The sequence below is a fragment of the Agrilus planipennis genome, unplaced genomic scaffold, assembly GCF_000699045.2.
Source record: "Agrilus planipennis isolate EAB-ADULT unplaced genomic scaffold, Apla_2.0 scaffold39, whole genome shotgun sequence".
In the NCBI taxonomy this organism is placed as follows: Eukaryota; Metazoa; Arthropoda; class Insecta; order Coleoptera; family Buprestidae; genus Agrilus; species Agrilus planipennis.
The window spans coordinates 137,395-159,299 of NW_020439074.1; the positions used below are offsets into that span (position 1 = coordinate 137,395).

At 29.8% G+C, this 21,905-nt stretch overlaps 2 protein-coding genes across 6 annotated transcripts in view; one reads left to right on the forward strand and one right to left on the reverse strand.

Moving 5' to 3' along the window:
- The window catches only part of LOC112905223, a 72,915-nt gene that overhangs the window by 40,556 nt on the left and 10,454 nt on the right, over positions 1-21,905 (forward strand). The window contains exon 1 of one of the 4 annotated variants that reach the window (XM_025977209.1): positions 9,930-10,665. The exons of 1 other annotated variant lie outside the window; for it this stretch is intronic. The gene's annotated coding sequence lies outside the window, so the exon portion shown is untranslated. Of the gene's footprint in view, positions 1-9,929; positions 10,691-21,905 lie in introns of those variants that run through there. 2 more of the 4 variants (XM_025977207.1, XM_025977206.1) reach the window with 2 other exon arrangements.
- LOC108745079 (zinc finger protein 664-like) lies at positions 7,385-9,021 on the reverse strand. 2 transcript variants are annotated; one of them, XM_018481146.2, is made up of 2 exons: positions 8,788-9,021; positions 7,385-8,730 (listed from the first exon to the last, which is right to left on the reverse strand). In XM_018481146.2, exons 1-2 carry the CDS (start codon positions 8,917-8,919, stop codon positions 7,501-7,503), a joined length of 1,362 nt encoding a protein of 453 aa, XP_018336648.1. In that variant the 5' UTR covers positions 8,920-9,021; the 3' UTR covers positions 7,385-7,500. The 2 variants fall into 2 exon arrangements, with proteins under 2 accessions (XP_018336648.1, XP_018336649.1); XM_018481147.1 differs by having other exon boundaries at positions 7,385-8,683; positions 8,788-8,871.

Genomic DNA, 21,905 nt, shown 5'->3' on the forward strand with positions numbered 1-21,905 from the left:
CCTTACATTCGACAAATGAGCTCCTAATCTGACCATATTTACCCCCAAATTATAGATAAACCAAACTCAAACCTTCTCAATATTAATGCATATTTCAAAATACACTCTTTTTGCTATAATTAAAGTAATCATTAAATCGAGCTTTGAGTTTCCTTTGATTACTATACATCGTTTTAAGGAGTCGTCTTCTTTGACAGAAATTAAAAAACCATAATGGCCGACATCAGTGACAATGCCACAACAATTGAAAAAGAATGATGGCCGACAACAGCAACAATACGGCAACAATTAGAAAAGAATGATGGCCGACACTACGTCATAGTGAAGCAATAAAGATGGCCGACTTTTGACAATACGAATAAACGTAGAACTAAATTCTGTTTTTAATTAACTTATAATAAACAATCATGATGGGTAATACTTTAAACATTCGCTTTTTTTACATATCTTGGTGTTTCGTTAAATTCTGTATTGGGGTGTCAATCAATATTTACTTAAATAGCGAATGCTTCGGAAAGGGCCATGTTTAACATTTAGAACTGTTGGAAATTAAATTCAAACTTTCAAACAATTTACACAAGAATAAAGAAATAATCAAGGCGCGAATCCCCTTCCAAACTCCCTAAAAAGGAAGAACAATGTAGTAGTAGTAGCCCCTTGGGTGGCCTTAAAAGCGGGTCGTTTGCATCCATTGATGACTACTTCAAAGAGTAGGTATAAAAATAAAAATACCGATTGATAAAGAATTTTATGCATAGTTGAGAAAATAAAGAAAGTAATAACTGATGTAATCGCAATCCGATCATATTTTCCGGAAAAGAATTGCGGAAATTTAAGCTAAATACATAAAAATTTATTTAAAATCCAAGTGCAGACAGTGTATCGCCATCTGGTTGGTATTTGCCGAACGAGCTTACATACGTACGTTAAAAGAAAGCAACCATAGACAGAAACCATGTACATACCTAAACCATCGTTCCTGGTCTGAAATTTATCGAAACCAACGAAAAACTTTTTATTCGGATGACGATTTCGATCTTATTAGATCTCATTAGCGCTCCATAACCACTCTTGATAAATTACTGGCCAAAAGAGCGAGTTTATGTAAACTTATTAAGCATTCAACTTTATTTATGTTATTATTTTTCTTAACTTCGATAAATTGCACATAATAAAGAAACGGAATTACATTTTACTTTTTAGAAAAATAACTTGTAATTGCCTTCTCATGTTGGGCTACTACAGAAGAGTTAATTACCCATAAAATATGCCTTTTATTTTTGCACCAGTGGTTGTTATGAAAGTAGACATTTCATCTTGAGAGAGTTCACGCAGTTTAATAGGATAATAAGATTCAAAGATTAATGACTAACTAATAAAATAACAGAAAATATTTTAGAGCAAGCCCCCAAAAAGAGTTGAAATGAATTGTTGAAGAAGTTATAATAAAGAAACGAAACGTTCAACGAAATTTCGATTGTTTTCTTCAATTGCTGTTTTGGTTCAATTCCCTACGATTTATACCAAAATAAAAAAAACATCTTTTTGGATATTTTAATAGCTGCCACTATAATTGAAGTAAGAAGGGTTAATTGCAATTTTAATTGATTTTATATTAAAGAGAGAATTTAAAATGGTATGTAAAAGTTTTTACTAATGATATTATTTTTATGAGTTGTTATGTTATTAGTAGTAGTAAAAGAATAAAATAATTTAAAAATATTAATTTCAACGTTGATACCTGTGCCATCGTTTGTTTGTGACGATGTTTTCTTTAAATCACTTTAATCATTTGAAATAATAATTTCACGTCTTTTTTAATCAAACTATAGTTCAAACTTTCTGATAATCCTGGATGCGTACATATATCAATTTTGCATTAACAAAATCATCTAACTGTATTTGCAAAATGTGTTTTCCTATGAAAAGCCTCTAAAAAATTTATTGTTCCTCGATTTACAACATCATTGAATAATATTTCATTCGTTTACCGAAACATCTAACTAATATAAAAAAGATCTGAAAGTGTTCCGTGTTAGTTTGTCTGGTTAAAGAAGAAACATCGTCAATAAATACGTTTTAAATTGTTGTATCAAAGGACTTTTCATTTTCACATCATAAGTTGAAGCCTTTCAATTTAGTATTTTTCTACTTTATGTGAAAATTAAATGCTTTTCTTATTTCAAAATTAATCCTGACGTAAACCGCTGATGTCTTCCATTCAAAAGCGTTTAAACTTTTATCTTCAATAATGTAAACAATGTGCCTTCCTTGTTTTAACGATTACTCGAACGAGAACGGGGGGTTGTAATTAAAGAAGCTTCGTCTAAAGTGCTAATGAATACTCCAACTTGAAACACAAAAAAAAATCATACTCGCTTCAAGAAATGTTTACCCGATAACTAATAGCCGTTTGAACAGTACAACTTACGGTGATCAATTTTAAATGAGCAGAAATTACTTTTCATTGTTTAGGAATACTCTTCAAATAACGTAAAACAAGGAAGTGTAAAAATATGAACTGAATCAGTCAATCAGTGTCCAATACAAAACGTTAGATAGGCATACCGATAAAATTTAAAAAGATTTGCTCTCTTTTTCGGTAGGCATAAGGTCGCCAGTCCTAAGACTGTTTGGACACGTACCTCCACTCTTTGCTATCCTGAGCTAAACTTCGCATTTCCCTAAAACTAGAGCAACCCACATCTTTAACTGTTTGCGAACAGTAACCTAACCTAGGTCTGCCTCTACCCCTCCTAACTCCTGTTTCTGCCTCTAATATGTCTCTGACTAGACCTTCATGTCTGAGAAGGTGTCCTACCAATCTATCTCGCCGATTTCTTATTGACTTCCATAGAGTCCTCTCTTCTCCTATTCTTTCCAATACCTCTTCATTTCTAACCTTTTCTACCCACGTTATCCTCATAATTCGCCTATAAAATTACATTTCGGAAACTTCTAACCTTTTCTTTTCCGCCGCGCCCACTTTAAGATCACACAAAATAATTATTTAATTAAATAGGTTCAATGAGAAATGCGATTTTTGAAAAACTTTCTTTTACAATATCTCATTAACTGACTCTGAAATTGTAGAAATCGCCAGTGTGTGTACAAAAATTCAAGATTGGTTTTACCCGCGGCTTCGCGTCTTAAATGCGTGTCAAAGATCTTCGACGACCACATAAAACAAATTTTTCTATCCCTCGCGAACAGTACTTTTTCTAGATAAAATGTACCCTATGTCCTTTTCTGTACCCCTGACAATGTGTGTACAAAATTTCATGATGATCGGTTGAGTACTTAAGGCGTGAAGTGGTAGCAAACAACCAGACAAATTTATACTATTAGTTAGGATTAAATAATAAACATACTGCTTGAAAAGCTAGAAAAATTTGCCTGTGTATAATTTTGATTTTAAAGCCGCAAAATGTGTCTAATTGTTTAGCTTCATAAATTTCCGTGAATATTATGCCGCTAGTTTGGCCTGTTTCGGAATAAATAATGCTCTGGGTGCGTTTATGCATACGTTTCGACTCATTATTTTTGACTTATTGGTTTAAACGCTTGTATTTATCAGGTAGATTCAATCACTATTTTCTATTATATGCAAGGAATTTTACAATAAATGTTCGCCTTTGGAAAAACAAAAAAGAACAAAAACGAATAAACAATTTAAAAGTGATCATTAGGCAGTAGTTGCTTTTACCATTACAAATATTTGAAGCGATCAATTGATCGTAATAATTGAACAAAAATACTTTGGTCTTTAAAGTTTGTTTCGCTAACGAAAACAAAAAATACGATCATCAATAGCACTGAAACAGCCTATTAACAACAACTGTTTTTTTTTTACATAACTCGAAGAAAATTATTTTATTGCTCATCTGAAACGCTTTAAATATAATTGACATTGTTTATTATATCCACGAATTTATTCATAAAAAATTAATGCTCTAGTCTAGACGCAAACAAATATTCGCGACTTCTAAAACATAGGTACTATTCCATTTTCACTTTTTCATGCTCTTATAATTATGACACGCCACTGACTAATTGCAATCTGAAGATTTTTAATATTTAGCGAACTAGCAGCTATTGATTTTACAGAAGATTAATGACTTCAAAATACTTTTATCTGCTGATATAAAAAGTGTACTGCATAACATCATTGTATGCTATTAATGAGTTAAAGAACAAAAGATTATTTAATTTTGTGAGAGGAAAGAAGTGCTCAAACCTTTTCTGTTTATTTTTAATAAAAGAAATAAATTAGAAAAAACCCTGGTAACGTAACTAATTATCAAATCCTAAGACGTGTAAATTTCTAACATTATATGAAATTATTTTAAACAAAAAATTTTATGTAAAATTATACGTTTTCCCAAATTCTGATTACACAACTGAATGCGTATCTGAACAGAATGAGAATCAAATGTTTTCAAATTTTTGTAAGTTAGAAACGTAATATCCTGGTCGTTTTCCACTACATAAAGAGACAATTGTCCTTTTATCAGGGTGACCTGTCTCTAAATGTTGTACAACTTGGATGGTACGCGTTTTTAGCGTACATCCGGCCAGAGCAAGTCTAAAACGCTTCCGGTAAACACTGCAAAATTAATGTCCGACAATTTCCTTTACTGAAATGTAGATTCTGTTGCTATAAATTATAAAAGTCCACAAATAATTGAATTCAACCAGATTTCGATAAATATTCATTTAAATTAAAGAAACAAATATAGTACAATTTTGCAGTAATTTGAATATTTAAGGCAGGTAATGGTAATATAAATGTCCATTTGGTATGTCTTGTCTAATACGCGTAATTTTTTTTAAACTTTTTAGTCACATAATTAAAGTATTTAACATTTACAACATAAAGAATTTTCTTTCCTGAGGAACTAAACGATAGACCACGAGATACTTTAAAATCTATTTTGAGCAGTGCGTTGCTCTTGACATTTTCTATATGCAATTAAGTAAAATCAATAAATTACATTAACCCTACGTATGCAATATTCGATATTATCGTGATATTTATCCTTTAGCGTGTTGATATAATCTATGAAATGTAATTGATTTATTCCCTTGTACCAATCTATTTGCAATAACTTCGATAAATCGAGAAATCATAACTTCTAAAATATTAAAAATGAGTAACCTGCATAGGGGCTGTTTCAAGTAAATTGCCTAAATTTATTTTAATATTGTACTTGTACATACATAAAATCCATATACATATCTAATGTTTAGTGTTAGCTTGAAACATAGTACCTACTAAAGAGGGTGTCGGGACAATTGCGGACTTGGACATCTGCGGACCTTTCCCTAATTATCGCGTTTATTAGGAGGTACGGTTTAAGTAGAACTATTTTATGAGACATTTCTTAGTTAATATTATGAAGAACCTAATATATATATATATACCAAAATATTTGTATCAGTTTCTCATTACGAAGACATCCAATCAAAGCAAAGAAGATGAGATCGCACAACACAAACAGTCTTTTTTGTTATTAAATATTTTTTCTAGCAGTCTATATTGTACTGTATATACAATAATCCATATTACATAATTTTGTATATAATAAAAAGTAACAAGTCCGCAAATGTCTCACCAAAGATGTTTCTACCTAAACCATACTTGCGTATAAATACGTTAATTAGGGTGAGGTCAGCAAATGTCCCATTAAGTGACAGATTCGCAAATGTCTATGTCCGAAAATGTCCCGGATTCCTTCAATAAATGTAGTTATCAAGCAAACCCACAAATGTTACATACTCAAACAAATCAAGTAAAAAATTATTTTCACCTAATCTATATTCAGTTATTTTGACTTATTCCTTATTGGCATTTCATGAGATGATATGATTTTATAACCTTCTGAATGAAGATTTCAGATTAACAATAATTATGCTACCAAAGCATTATTATTATTATTATTACCGTAACGATAAATGTGTTACCGCCTCGAATCAAAATCGTTTTCCTATTCCCAACTTTTATTGCTGCTATCTATGCAAGATGCATGGCGATAGCATTAAAGAGATTTATAACCACCTTCCCATCTGCCAAGGTTATAGCTATTAGCCTTCCTGTTCCAATTAGGAGAAGGGACATATACAGATTGATTCGCGATCAATTTTGTGATTCAGGCAATCCTGAGAGAGAATTATGGTAACCTAAGAGAGGAAGAGGCTGGTTTACGTTGTCCGGATTTGAAAATTATTAGAATTTAATTATACAATCAAATGGAAAAAGAGTTTTGCGCTTCGATGGAGAAAGTTAAAAAAATTAGGAAAATATATTTTGACGATTAAAAAACAAAATTTCGAATTTAATGAATGTGAGTTAGACTCTACTTAGTACGACAAAAAAGCCGCTCTTAGTCTACAAGATCGAAGACGCAAATTATTTTAGACGTTCGCTAATAAACGTTAAACTTCAAAAATCGCATATTATATTTGAAGTTACATGAATTGAATTGAACATAGTTGTTAAATTGTAATACCTTTATTGCTTACGGTACGTAAACATTCAGACTTTGACAGCTTCATTTTTAAGTACAAAATGTTTAGATTAATGATAAATTTTCAACTATTTCAATCAAGTTTCTAAATTAATAATCCTCTTGCAACAAGGTAACGGAAATTTGTATTAAACACATGAGTTACTTCCGAATATTTGTAAAGTTTATGGCCACGTAATACGATTACGATGCAATTCAAACATTAGATATAAGTACATGTATATACATATATTAAAAGTTAGGATGCAGTGAAAATAGAAGCAGGTATTATCCATAAATTTTACTACTTTGCAAATAAAGAATATCATTTCATTTTCACATTCTACAGAGTTGTACTTAAAAATGTACACAGCAATGAATAATCTATTAAAGTCGCCGCCGCCATGGTTAAACAAGATCGAGGATTAATTTTAGAAAAAAAGACCATAATAAAGTTTTTATTATTTTTAAACCCTCAAACCGTAAAAGTTCATAAAATTGTGGTACGTAAAACGTCGTCAATAATACAAAGGGAGAGGGTGGGACATTGCTTAGCATGGCGAAATGTAGTAAGGGGGGTATGGCTTCATTACGATAGAAAGTCATTCTCAGATACACACCAAATTAATTTTATGTGAGGTAAAAGAGAGAATGACCTTTTTAATGTTTCAAAAAGTTTTAATTAGATTCTACTAGGCATAACGCCTTTCTCAAGTATACAAATAACACTCTTTTAGATATAAAACAAAAACGGAAAAAAATTAAACCTTAATCTAAAGTTCAAATTTTTAATTGCGTTGGTTACGATAAGGAAAATTATACATTGTACAAAAATAAAGTACCTAAAGAAAATTGTACAAGTAAAAATAAGGCAGTTAAAATTTTAAAGTCGTTCTATTAATAAACAGCTTACTACAATAGTTATATAAAAACAAACTGTTTAATACAGTTTTGATTACATTTAAAGTATTATGCTGACAATTACATATTAAAGTCACAAATCTCTCTCGTTCTTAATTAAGTATACATTTAGGGTATCAGTTTTGTTTGACCTCAGTGCATTCTTTTTGTGAACATTTATATGTTTCTGTAGTCCGGCATTTAATGAAAAGGCCTCTCCACATGTATCACAAATGTATGGTTTTTCCCCAGTGTGGGTTCGCATATGAACGTGTAAATGGGTTGACTGTGTAAATCGTCTATTACAAATGGTACATTCGTGATTTTTTATACCCAAATGTATTCGCATGTGTCTTTGGACGCCGTTTGAAAATGGAAAACTTTTCCCACAAATGCTGCACAAAAATGGAGTCCTTTTCGTTTTTTGTCCTGGGGCAGCTTCATGAGAGCGAATGTGTCTTCTTAGAGAGGAAACTCTTTGAAAGGATTTTTCACAATAGTTGCACATGTAATTTTTTTCACCAGTATGTGACGTTAAATGTTCTCGAAGATGATAAGACTGTTTGAAACCTTTGTTGCAAAATGTACAAACATATTTTTTATCATCCACATGTACTCTTGTCCTGTGTTTTTGCAATTTCCATCTCTTGTCAAAAACAGAACCACACAGTTCACAGAAATAATTTACAGCTGGTTTAGGCTTAACGTTGTACTTTTTAGGTCTGCCTCTCTTTTTCTTTGAATTTTTTTCTTTGCTTGTTTGCTCAACATCTTTGTTACAATCATTACAGAAAAGCCCAAATTGTTCCTTATCACAACTAAATGTTTTTTGGCATTTATCACAAGTACTCTCTTTACATCCATCTTCTAACTCACACTGTAAACCAGGTACTATACAATTATTTGTGTTTACATCTTTACTGTCTTTTCTTTGCTCAATTAAATTAAAATCTTTAACTTCATAGTCTTCTTCATGGGCAGAAAATTCCTTCTCATCAAAGCATTTACTGTTTGAGTCATTGTCTACATATTTCAGATCTGCCAAAAAATAATCACTATCACCATCATCCTCATCGGTATATCTATCTTTTTGTTTAATATTTAGTAAATCTTCACAAGCATTATTCTTCTCCAAATTTGCAAGTAAAAAATGAGGACTGAAATTTTCGTTATTTGTTATACTTTCGTTGTTATGTTGAGCCCCATTATAGAACTTCTGAAGGGTTTCTTGAGATCCCAGCACCATTTGTTTAAACTTGTAGGACACTCGAAGTTTCCTAATACAAGAAAAACATAGTTCCATCTTTATATTTTGTGTTTCAATCTATAATTATAAATGATTTGGTTCATCGTGATTAATAAGAAGGTATTTTTTACTTACAAGTTTTGAGGAAACACACACCATCAGTTTATCCAAATAGGTTATTTTATCATGGTCCATTTTCGAAACCTCAACAAATTCTTTACTGTTAGATTTTAAGCACGTATAGCACGTTTTAGTGGTACATAACATACTGAGTACTTTTTGTAGTTTAATATAAATTATAGTTATAATATGTAAATAAAACAGAAGTGTAAATTTTTGTACTTTAAAAGGTTATGTTGCTGATCTTGTTTACTTTGATGTTTGTTTGACGATTTATAGAAGTATTCAAACAAGTAATCCTAATGTGAAATGTAACCGAACGGACACACGATAATATAATATTGTACATTTAAAACGAATAACAATAACAAATATTTTCTTTTATGTTCATCCTTAATTAAATTTAAAAATACATTTATAAAAATACCTGAGCTATTATGGAATAAAATAGAATACTGTTACGATTACTAAATTAATACCACTTGCAGTAATATAGAAATGTTATGGGATAATTTTTTGATTTTACCTAATACATACTCAAAAAATAGTGAGCGCACATTTTCGTTTTTCCATACCTATACAAAAGGAAAAAACATGTGGTTTATTAGATGAAACAATATCGAAACAGCCCCAATTTCCAATAAAAAAACACACTCTAAATTATAATAATGGCCGATTAGCGATGGGAAAAGTAAAAAAGAATTAAATTGGTGGTTATGATGTTATAAATAATCCATCGAATTATGATTAAACATTAACCATTTCTTTTTAATAAAAAAAAAATTAAAAAATAGTTTATAAAAGAAATACAACTCAAGCTCAATTGCAAATTATCTTAAACATAATAAGCGGATTCTGCTGTAAAAAAGTAAAATTTGAAGTACAACGGATCCCTAATTAAATACCGTTTTGCGTAGATAACCGTTATTACCTACAGTTCCGTAATACTATAGCAATTTATTGTTGTAGACTAACAAATAATGAAAACGCAAACAATGACTATTCATTTGACAACCTGATTTGTATGATGATTCAAAACTCACACAAAATTAAAATTAGACTCATCAGAATAAGTAAAAAAAAAATAGTTATCATAGAACGAGCCGTAAAACAATAAAATCTAAAAATACTTTTTGCGTAATGAAATAACACGAATGGGTGCTCCTATTTCAGATTTTGCTCAGAAATGGTAACTGCTATTTAGAGAATGATCTACATTATTTAATAATTTTATTAATATTGGCGACTAAAATGAAGATGGAATGCATTTGGTCTATCCAGAAAAATTATAAATAAGATAAATTAACGCATAAGACATACTTCCCGATTCCATAATAGTAGCAGTACAAGTACCATTTATAACTACATTTTTAACTTATATTTAATATGTAGTACAAATACTACTGTTAAAACAGTTTTTACTATTTTCACATAATTTCAATTATTTTTTCAATGTTTATCCAATAAGTAAATATAAAAGAATTATGCAATATTATGATATTCGCGAATTAAATTAGTAACGTGATAGTCTGCTGTAGATACTTCAATTACGTATATCAAAATATGCAAATCAATGTAGACAATTTAAAATTACGAGAAGTAATTATAATGGCGAAGTATGTTTTATATTGTACAACGAACTACAATGTTTAATAAACCCTGATAAAAGATAATCACTAATTAACCATTTGGTGCACAATTATAGAACTAACTTATATATAAAACAAAAAGTGTGTGTAGCACGCTCATTTTATATTTCATATAGCGTAGGTAGGATATCGATGTAAATATTTGTAGAATCTTTTGAATTTTCTCTTATTCCCCCCCACAGTAAAACGTTTGAGTGAATTTTAGTGCTGTTTTTGAGTTAACACAATTTTCCATCTTACTTAGGTATATTATATCATACTTGTGGTAGGTAAGTACTAATTGTAAGTTTATTTGAAAAACTAACACGTATTATGTAATTATTTCGAATACGTAATCGAATTACATCTCACAAAAGTGTGATAAACATTTAAATATAAAAAGGAAGCTTCTAAGAAGTAATTTATAAACAATGTAATGCTAATAAAAGGATTGTCATATAGAATTGTTTATTGAAGAAAAGTTCTATCTATAAAATTGATACTTAGACGATTTTGCTTATTGCAAAATAGGTATATCGTTTTAATCATCTTTAATTTAATAACAATTCGAGTATATTTTTGGTTATTAAAAAACGTGCGGCACGATCAGCCGCACGGCTCAGGTATGCATGATTAAAATGCATGTCAAAAGTAGAAATGTAGACAGAATCCTAATCTAATCCTAGGTTTGACTAACGCCTTTATAATAGATTAAGATTAAATTTCAAATCGCGGCAACCTAAACTTTTACCATGTCATCTGCGTAACTATTTATTATCACCTGGTTTTCGGAAACTGTCCTAAACTATCCGAACTCAAAATCTTCTAAACAAAGCATACCATCCCTCGAAAGCTCTAAACTGCATATATCGAACTCATGTTTTTTTTATGGAAAGATGGTTAAAGGTATTTGGTGAAGTAGGACGGATAATCCTAACTTCTGCTGTACGCCGAATTAATATTGTACAGCTAATTTATGCTGTTTCCTTTAAAATGATTAAAGTCCACTTTTTGTTGAAAACTTTAACATGTAAAGGATCGACCAAATGGAGTTCACAAGATAAATACGTACACTTACTAAATCGGAATGCGGGTAGTAACAGCAATAGATGATTTTCTGAGAAGTATGACAATGGCAAATATTGAAACATACAGATCTTAACTGAAATTTGGAAAGTCCAGCCCTAATGGTTTTAAACGACATTATTGCAAACTATACGTGGAACTTGGACATTACAAATTTGAGAATAAAGATGATTTGAAAGAGCTTACTGAAATATGCAGATAAAATTAGCCTAATTCATTAAATAAAAACATGAATAATAACTAACAACTAAACTTAATTACAACAATGATAAAAAAATACAGAAGCGACGGACCAGTATTTATATGGATTTTTATCTACCACATCGTAGTACCACCCTTTGAAAATTGTATAGGTATAATACAATATCCCTATAGTGTATATAGTCGCAAGTGATATCATATAAAAGGTAGAGGTAATTTAGAAAGATATGACTCTTACTCTTCGGTTGCACAGTGATAAAATACAAACAGCGACGGACCAGTATTTATATGGATTTTTATCTACCACATCGTAGTACCACCCTTTGAAAATTGTATAGGTATAATACAATATCCCTATAGTGTATATAGTCGCAAGTGATATCATATAAAAGGTAGAGGTAATTTAGAAAGATATGACTCTTACTCTTCGGTTGCACAGTGATAAAATTCTAACCGCTGATTGGCGGTGTTCCGAATAAAATAGTTTATTACCATTAGTATTCTGTGAACCATATCATACACGTTCATGTTAATTCAGTTTAAATTAGTTAATTACGTAACTATAACGAGATCTTTGGAATTTTGAGAAGTCGTGAATCCCAACTAAAAATTTCCGAAAGTAAAATAAACATAAATAGTAGTAAGACATTAAACTGAATAAACTGTTTGAAATTTTTTCATAAAAGGTTTAGCAGCAAAAGGTCAGGTCCCTATTATAATAAATGATTTTGTAAATATTTTTTGAGGACTTGCATTCCTGAAAATTTAAAGTACCTATGCTAATTGGACCATTTTAATAAACTTAAACTGTGTGTTTAATTTCGTATTTAAAAAAACCAAGTCATACCTGTTTACATTTTTTATTATTTATTTTATTATTATTAGAAAGGTAAAGTATTTAAAATACTTTATGGCATGGAAAATTTTGACGAAAACGAAAAGTAAACAGAATAATGTACCCAAGTATAAACTTTAAACCACCATCAAGTTGCTCCAACTCGATCAATATACCTACCGGTGAAATAAGGGCACTAACTCGCAAAACTTTGAAATTGTTATTACGTAGTTTTCGACCTAACTGAAATTATGAACAGGTAACAACTTGCCAATTTTAGTAAATATGTGAACAATGCATGTTAAAGCTTAAAGTAAAATCCCGACCAATTTTCATTTACGATGAAATGAAAATAAATGTTATACTAATCAATATAGTTAAAACCTTTTTATTGACAACGATAAAAAAAATCCTCTAACCGAGAGATGATCATGTTTTAAAAAAGAAACATTTAACAACTCATATTTCATCATTTCTACCATCAAATTTTCTATTATCAAGTAAACTCAATGGTATTTGGGATTATTTGAAAAATTAATTTTTCAACCCTATGTTTTCGTAACTTTTTTGTGCTGTGCAGATCTTTTATGTACGAATATGAACAAAAAAGAAGAAAAAGTTATTAAAATTAAAAGTGCCCAGTACAACGGATCCCTAATNAATATTATCAATGTTTTCCTTTATGAATTTTAAAATATAAATTAGTTTTTCTTAAGAAATTTTTATTTATTTGCTGAATTTTCTGTTCTACCCTAACCGGACTACCTTAAGATAGAAACTTTAGAAAACAATATAGGTAGATAGGTACCATTCCTTGTATATTAATTTAGTTCACGAAGAACTTCTTTCGAGAATTGGCGATTTTCTCGGCGAACTTCTTCAAAAGTATTCCGGAAATTAAAAATAAACACGAAAAGTGTAAAAGTTCTTATTAAAAACGAATGGGAAGGTTATTCCATCCAAATATACACACAAAAGCAAGAAAAGTAATATAACTAGCCACATGTATACGTATGTATAAATGGCAATATTTTTAACAAGTTTTACCAGTGTTAATTATTAGAAGAGTTTGCAAAGCTCCATGTGTTAAGATCGAATTTATGGGTAATTTTATTGATCAAAGAAAGAATTTCTACAGTGTCTACCATTTGACCTTTACTTATTTGTAATTAGTATGAAACTGTATCAAGAAACTTTATTATAAAACCTTCCGGCATTCTAATTGCTAAATGTTGGCAAAAAAATGTTATAATTTTGCTCATTTTGGTCCTAACAATGAGATTAAGTACTAAACTTACATATACAGTAACATAGCCCCGCGTTTGTAAAAAAAATTAAATAAAAGTTTTGCTGACTTGGCTCAAAATAAATTACCGCACTAATATAATATTTTTCAAATACATATAAGCTATTTTGGGTTAAGTAAAGTTATGCTAACTTACGTAATGTTACGAAAAAATAATCATTGAAACTAAAAAACTTTTTGAATAAATTGCCTAATTAATGAGCCGATTTTTTTTTTGTTGATAACTTTTGCGAAGTAGCACATTACTGTACTGTGATGCTAATACCTATCTACAACAGTTAATCAATTGAAGATAATAAAGACCACAGTTAAGATTCGAAAAAAAAAGAATTAATAGTTTCAATATTAGAAAGACGTCTCGGGGTTCAAATGCATGTGTTTAATTTGAATAATCTAAGTAAAATTACGTTCTTTAAAGCCGGTAAAAACCATTTTCAAAATCAAATTTAATTACAATCTTGCACTTTTACAATACCTAACGTTAATTCCTAGTTTCTGAAGCATTAAAAACAACAATTTTATTATTTAACCGATTATTATTTGACGCACTTTTCTTATTATTTCCGAAACTACTGAGCCTACAAGGAATATCACGCTTTACATAATAAAAATCATAAACAATGTTCTAGACTCTAGACCTTAGGTGTAGTCTAGAAATTACTTTTATAAATTGGGTTTTTATTTACGGTTAACAGCAATACAAAATATTCTACAAAATGATTTCTAATGCAATTGATTAAAAAAAATAATACGTTTTCGAAACTTTTGTGCTTATAATGTATTTCAAAGGATTACGGAATCCTTGACGCACAAATCAAGACCGTATTTTCTGATGGTATTTTCTACTGTACTAACCTACGTCAGTCCTGACATACCTATTAGCAGGATTCGATAAGATAAAGTAAATGGAGAATAATCTGACACCAATCATTGAATACATTCTACGGTTCTCTTTTTCATCTCGAATCAACTTTTCAATCAAGAGGCTTTAAAATTAGGTCATTTGCAAAACATCCCAGGTAAAAAGTGTGGTGAGAATTTAGAAAAGGGTTTCTGATTTATACTCTTAAGTATTTGAACAAAAAAAGCGTATATAATTTTTTTTTTTATATTTTAGTCAATTTGAAACTTCAGAAACGTATATTTTCAAATAAACCCCTTTAAAAATGACTAAACGAAAATAGTGTTGAACAGATTTGACAAGCCTTTCAAAAATTTTATCAATCGCGTAACATTACAGACTTGGAGATTGAGATATGTCCACGTATTAAATGGCTTCCTTTCATATTAACTAAACAAAAATCAAATCGTATTACCTCATACACGTAAGTACCTACACGGTTAGGCTTCCTTTGAAGAGAGGTGCAAAAATTCAAAGAGAATTTTGCCATCATATCAACTGGATTCCTTTCTATAAAGGGCATAACATCAAAGAAAATTTTAAAAAAATCGTTGTATTCGTTTTAATACCCTAGTAGGTCATCGTTCTTAAGTATATATAGGATAGACCAATTATTTCATACACGTTTTTCGATTGATAATTCTTTCAAAGGTTAAATTAATAACTATGGTTCCTTTCGAAACTAAATTTCGGTAAGAATTTTAAAACTTTTTGGGATTCATACGTTACTGTTTGATTTTCCGGTCAGTAGGAATATTATGACAAATAATAATCGAAAAATTATAAATAAAACGACTTACACTAACCTACGCAAAAATGCGGCGTTTTTTTTTATGCGAAGAAAAGGATTCGTTATAATCTTCTGTTATAGACTCACGTACTCGGCGTGAATAAAATGGAACATTAATTCCCAATAGACCTCAGCAATATGGCTATAAATTCAAACACTTTTCCTTTTGTTTGCACAACGCAAGGAAAATTATCGGCGATAAAATTCTGCGATAATATTCGTTAAATGTGATGATCTATTACATTACATTACATTACATACGGGCGAAAGCCAAGGGTCGAAGTTTATTTTTAGGTAGATTGTAAAATAAAATCGACAATAAAACCATTTACACTATTATGAACTGTTAGAAAAAGGGAATCCCCTACGTTTTTTGTAAGAGCATGCTTTCTAATGCTGTTGTTATGGTTAGTTTAGTCACTACATTAGGAGTAAGGGCAGTGCTAAATGAAAGTATTTTTTAATGATCTCTCGAAAAATGACTACAGTAATTAAGATCGCAAAAATGCGTATGTTAGAAAAACTACAGTTTTATTGGGATCCGTCAAATGGGAGGAGCCTAAAAACATGGCGCCGATTAGGGAAAATTTATCGTAGTTCCTATAGTGTACCGTGCAATTTCCAAGNGATCTTTGGAATTTTGAGAAGTCGTGAATCCCAACTAAAAATTTCCGAAAGTAAAATAAACATAAATAGTAGTAAGACATTAAACTGAATAAACTGTTTGAAATTTTTTCATAAAAGGTTTAGCAGCAAAAGGTCAGGTCCCTATTATAATAAATGATTTTGTAAATATTTTTTGAGGACTTGCATTCCTGAAAATTTAAAGTACCTATGCTAATTGGACCATTTTAATAAACTTAAACTGTGTGTTTAATTTCGTATTTAAAAAAACCAAGTCATACCTGTTTACATTTTTTATTATTTATTTTATTATTATTAGAAAGGTAAAGTATTTAAAATACTTTATGGCATGGAAAATTTTGACGAAAACGAAAAGTAAACAGAATAATGTACCCAAGTATAAACTTTAAACCACCATCAAGTTGCTCCAACTCGATCAATATACCTACCGGTGAAATAAGGGCACTAACTCGCAAAACTTTGAAATTGTTATTACGTAGTTTTCGACCTAACTGAAATTATGAACAGGTAACAACTTGCCAATTTTAGTAAATATGTGAACAATGCATGTTAAAGCTTAAAGTAAAATCCCGACCAATTTTCATTTACGATGAAATGAAAATAAATGTTATACTAATCAATATAGTTAAAACCTTTTTATTGACAACGATAAAAAAAATCCTCTAACCGAGAGATGATCATGTTTTAAAAAAGAAACATTTAACAACTCATATTTCATCATTTCTACCATCAAATTTTCTATTATCAAGTAAACTCAATGGTATTTGGGATTATTTGAAAAATTAATTTTTCTCATAAAATTAAATTAAATTTTAAAACTATCACGATATTAACATTATCTTTTACAAGTTTTTGAAAAATTAATTGAAACAGACATCAACTAGCCATAATAAATTAGATTATCCTTGGGCCAAAGTTTGATATAATAAACCTTTTATAATGAAGTTAACACTAAAATTAACCCGAGTTAGTAAGCAGTGCCTACGCACTAAAATTGATTACCGTGTAGCATAAAATTCATTTTTCTCCGATAATTTATTTTTTTTTAGATTTACTTAGTAAAAACAATCGCTTAAATCTAGATGGCTCTATTTTATTCGAATTTTATATATAACAAAACAATGTATAACCTTTTGAAAAAATGATTTCAAGAATATAAAATTTCAGTCAAAAAAATTGATCATTGGTAAACACTCGTGCGCATTTTTAGAATGTATTTATAGTACACTTGTTTACTTAATACTTAAATACGTTGACTTAATTTCGGATTTCATTAAAAAGGACTTCTCAATATTTGGAGCCCCCCCCCCCAAAACCACCGCACCGCCTTTTAAGCACGTGCAACAAAAATATATTTTTTAAGTATTGCAAAATCTGCAGTTATACTCCAGAAGTATGAGCCAATATTTCTTTATTTTTTTTTTGTAATTTTGAGTGTTATTAAACTTTTAATAACTTTTCGTGTAATGGTTCAAACAGCAGACTAATTTCCTCTTCCTTTTATTAAGTTGAACATTTAGGATGCAAGAAGAATGGTTGTCACGGAAATTGGACGAATATATTTGTCAAAAGACCTGTAAGGGCCTAACCAAGAACGGTACTGATTTACATGTTAATTACTATTTTCCGTCTAACAGAGACGGAATTTAACAAGTTACGATACGCGCCGGTATTGTATTAATAATTTTTCTTTAACACAAAACTTTTTGAAGTAATGTCGACAACACTTTCGAAATTTACCACGATATACTTATTTGGACGAATTGAATGAAGTTCACACTATAATATATTACCTATGTCTATTAAACAGCTAGACGTTTTATTAATTATAGTAGTAGTAAGATAAATTGTGGGCATATTGTATATTATTCGCGTAGGTGGATTTCATTTCCAGCCAAGCAACGTTTAGTTTAATTGATTAGTTGAATTTATCTTATTAATAAACAGCCTTTCTAAACCCTAAAATTTTTGATGTACACACAAAGGCCAATATTATTTCAATTAAAAATTGTAGATCGACAATAGTTAAATTCATCTACAAAAGTACTTATCCAAGTACTTAGCGAAAAATATATTTAAAAGGTAATCACTTGTAATATTCAAAAACTCACCCTTCTCGAAGATATGGAGACAAACAACGTAAATTATTACCTGTAAAAGAAAAAAGAAAGTATCACAATAATGGAAATCCACCCTAAAAAGAGTTAATTAATAATAGCTAATAGTTGTCGTTGTTAACACCTTAATCGCATCAATTTCATGCAATAAGCATATTGAGAATCATTCTTGCATTATTAGCATTATGTTTTCCGTATAATAAGTCATAGATAATGTGCAACAGTTTTTGTTTTAAAGTATAAATGAAAATATTCCAAATGTTTGGAAATGACGAAAAAAGACTTAAAGTAATTGTTTTCCTATTAAACTACAAATACCTACTGCCTAACGGCCTAACTACAGACAACCATCAGACCCTGCAGCTGTGGAGGAGTTTACAAATTTTATCAGAAATTCAGTTTTCATTTTAGCAAATTAAAAGAAAAAATCTTGTACGCCTCATTTTTCTCGGAAAAATTTCCCACTTTCAATTAAATTCTTCAACTTAATTAAAGAAACAGACCGCTGTAAGCTTTGTAAAGAAGTACACCTAATTGTAAGGTAAATTCAAATTTACATATCTGTTGTTGTTCCTTTTTCTTTTTATTAAATTACCGGTACCAACGTCAGCCGAGCCGAGTGCAACGCAGAAAATGGGGCCGCTGAAGTCGTGATTGAGGGTGGAAAGAAATTGGATGCGTCATAGGGCCATTTAAAATTTCGATACTTAGTCGGATTTATAGGCTTAATAAACATAATTAAACATAAACTAAGTCCCACTGAAAGGCAGCAGGGGCATGCGTTTTAAACGCTGAATGCAAAATACGTATTTTTAAAATACTTTCTTCAAATAAATACTTTTTTGTAGTACCTATTTAATTTTCTACGGTTACTTAAGGATAAAATATTCTTTAAGAAAACCTTGCAGGCATTTGCTCATTTTTTAAATATTGAAGTTTTTCTACAACAATAGTGGTGTTTGCACTATATCGCCAGTTGCAAAGATTAAGTATGATTCATATTTTTCTGTTTGAAGTGATTGAGATATAATTTTTCTATCTTTATGTTATAATTCTTCTATAAGCTTCCTGATTAGCCTTCGTCAACCGTTTTAGAAAAGACACTGATGCTAAAATAGTTTGTTTAACGTGAAAGATCAGAGTCAAAATAGGGTTGCAAGTAATTTTTTTGATTTAAAACCAAAATCAATCACTTTATATCAAAACATTTACAAACCCATTTTGTTTCTGATCTTTTACATATTGTAATAAGAGAAAGAAATGGAACCCACAGTTTCTTTAGCTTTGGATTCATCTAATAAGTGAAGTTTTTCGAATCGTTTTCTAAGAATTTTGCATTTTGCATTTATTAGCACACCACACTATCTTGCAGTTTTCAATTTTACACAGCTGGTGTATATCAATTTGATATTGTTTTGAGGGCTGTTTTGTCGTAATTCATAGAATTTCGTAATTCCTTGCTAAAGGTACTATAAGCCGTGATTTGACAGGTGCTGATATCAATTTGGAACTTCAAAATTCCATGGACCATAACATTGAACCCGAAAAACAATATCGATCCAATATTTTAGATTATCCATTTCCAAGAAATTTAGATTTTTTTGGGCTCTCTGCAGTTAAAGAATTAGAAGGCATTCATGGAATGTCTGTCTGACCCCTTTTTAAGCTTCTAATACCTTCAATGACCAATGTGAGCAACTTTCATTCATCATTTTATATAATGTTTGATCGGTAATAGGTACTAGCAAAACTTTTAAAGGCAAAAATGTATTTTACATTTTACAAATAGAAAATACGTTTGGAAAAGTATTTTAAATAAAATACAAAATGCTTTTCTCAAAAAAGTATTTAAATGGTATATAAAACGCGGGCCGCATGCGGCCCTTAACTTTGTAAAAGTGTACTCGCTTATAAACAATACAAAATTTGTAAATCAAAAAGAAACAAAAATTCACACCCACAAGTCAAACGCAATACAATATTTTGCGTTTCTTTCCAGATAACGCAAAAAATTCATTATAATCTTTGTACCATATAGAATTAAGATAATATTTAGTTATAATAACACATGCAGTGAGTAGATTCTTTTGAAACTGTTGATAATTAATAAGAAAGTGTGTTTTGCAAATTATGTATTATAATTGGAGAATTCAAAACTCGTTTAATCTAGAGATGACAAAAGTTAATCGACACCAAATCCTGCATTATTTCCTAATCTGCCAAATATCGTCAAGATCTTGAAAAGTTTGCAGAATTTAATTAATTAGATACAATTAAATTACTTGACTGTTACTGCCTCGTACTGATCTTTCCATTTACTATTAGGGAAGAGCGATCGAAACTATTCACTCAAACCACAACAATAAAATAACGCTGTCAATGTTTCTAGTTTAAGTCAGTTGCAATTAATAATAGTAATTTCAAAAATCTCGACAAAACTGCTCTCGCTCGTGAGAAAAATAATGAAATCAATCAAAAATTGAACTTTTTGAAATAATTATAATAGCACAATTTTTCAACTATGAACTGTTTTAACTCCGATATTTCTAAATATAAAAAAAGTGCAATAATATTTCTCATTTGCTTATTTAATTAAACAATAACTTAATATTCAATGCTGAACAAATTGTGAGTTACATCAGAAAAAACAATTAACTACTACAACTCTTTCCTCTTTTAAATTAATTTAAATTTAACGCTATCAATATATTTAAATGTATCATTTAGATAAAAGAATCTAAAAATAAGTTATTTTCAACTCTAAGAAAAGCAGTTAAATAAAAATGATAACATATTTTATTGTAGTTTACAATGAATCGGCAAAATTTAAATTCAACGTACTTTCGGTTTACCTAATCATAAATGTAGTATCGGGAATGCGTGCTTTTTAGTTTATGGTAGGCTTAAAGTAATCTAGGAATAGTTTGTAATTTTAAGGGATTAAGTAATTGTTATCCGTATGTTTAGAATAAGAAGCAAAATATTTTTAAGCAATAAACTTTAAGAAAACTACTGCGTCCTCTCCAACCGTACGGTTTTATTAGCTGACTGAGTTAACGAACGACGTTGGAAGTCTCTCTTTTTAAAAAGAAATCCAAAAATTGTAATAACACTTTATTTAAAAGAACTATAATTATTAGTTAAAAATATAAACAATTTGCCGTTCGTGAATTAAAGTATCCCAGCAATATGCTATGCACGTCAACTACAATACATTAATTAAATTAGAAGGCTAAAACAAAGCTTATATACTATACAAGAAATCGCTTATGTTGTACATTCTTGGAATTAGTTGTCGGTGTGAGAAACGCGCTGGTTATGATTTATTCACATCGATAACTACTCCCTCATTAAGATAAAATTTTACATTTTGTAGAAATTAAAATTTGGTTAAAATACATATTAATACAAAAATGAAACAATAATACATAATAATACAATAAATCTATCAGCTACATCTCATTACCCTTTGTAAGTGAAGGAAAGGCAACAGAAGGTTTTCCCAGCCGTTCATTCACTTTGCTGTACACAGCTTCTGGTTGATTTGATTTATCATTTTTCTTATTTCTTATTAAATATTTGGTAATGTTATGTCGCTTGCAAACAATAAAAATTACGAATAAT

Bases quoted from the DNA above. Each gene is read 5' to 3' on its own strand.
- LOC108745079 (XM_018481146.2), bottom strand. From the start codon at position 8,919: ATGTTATGTACCACTAAAACGTGCTATACGTGCTTAAAATCTAACAGT. The intron at 8,731-8,787 runs GTAAGTAAAAAA...TTATAATTATAG, and splicing joins TGTGTGTTTCCTCAAAACTT to ATTGAAACACAAAATATAAA.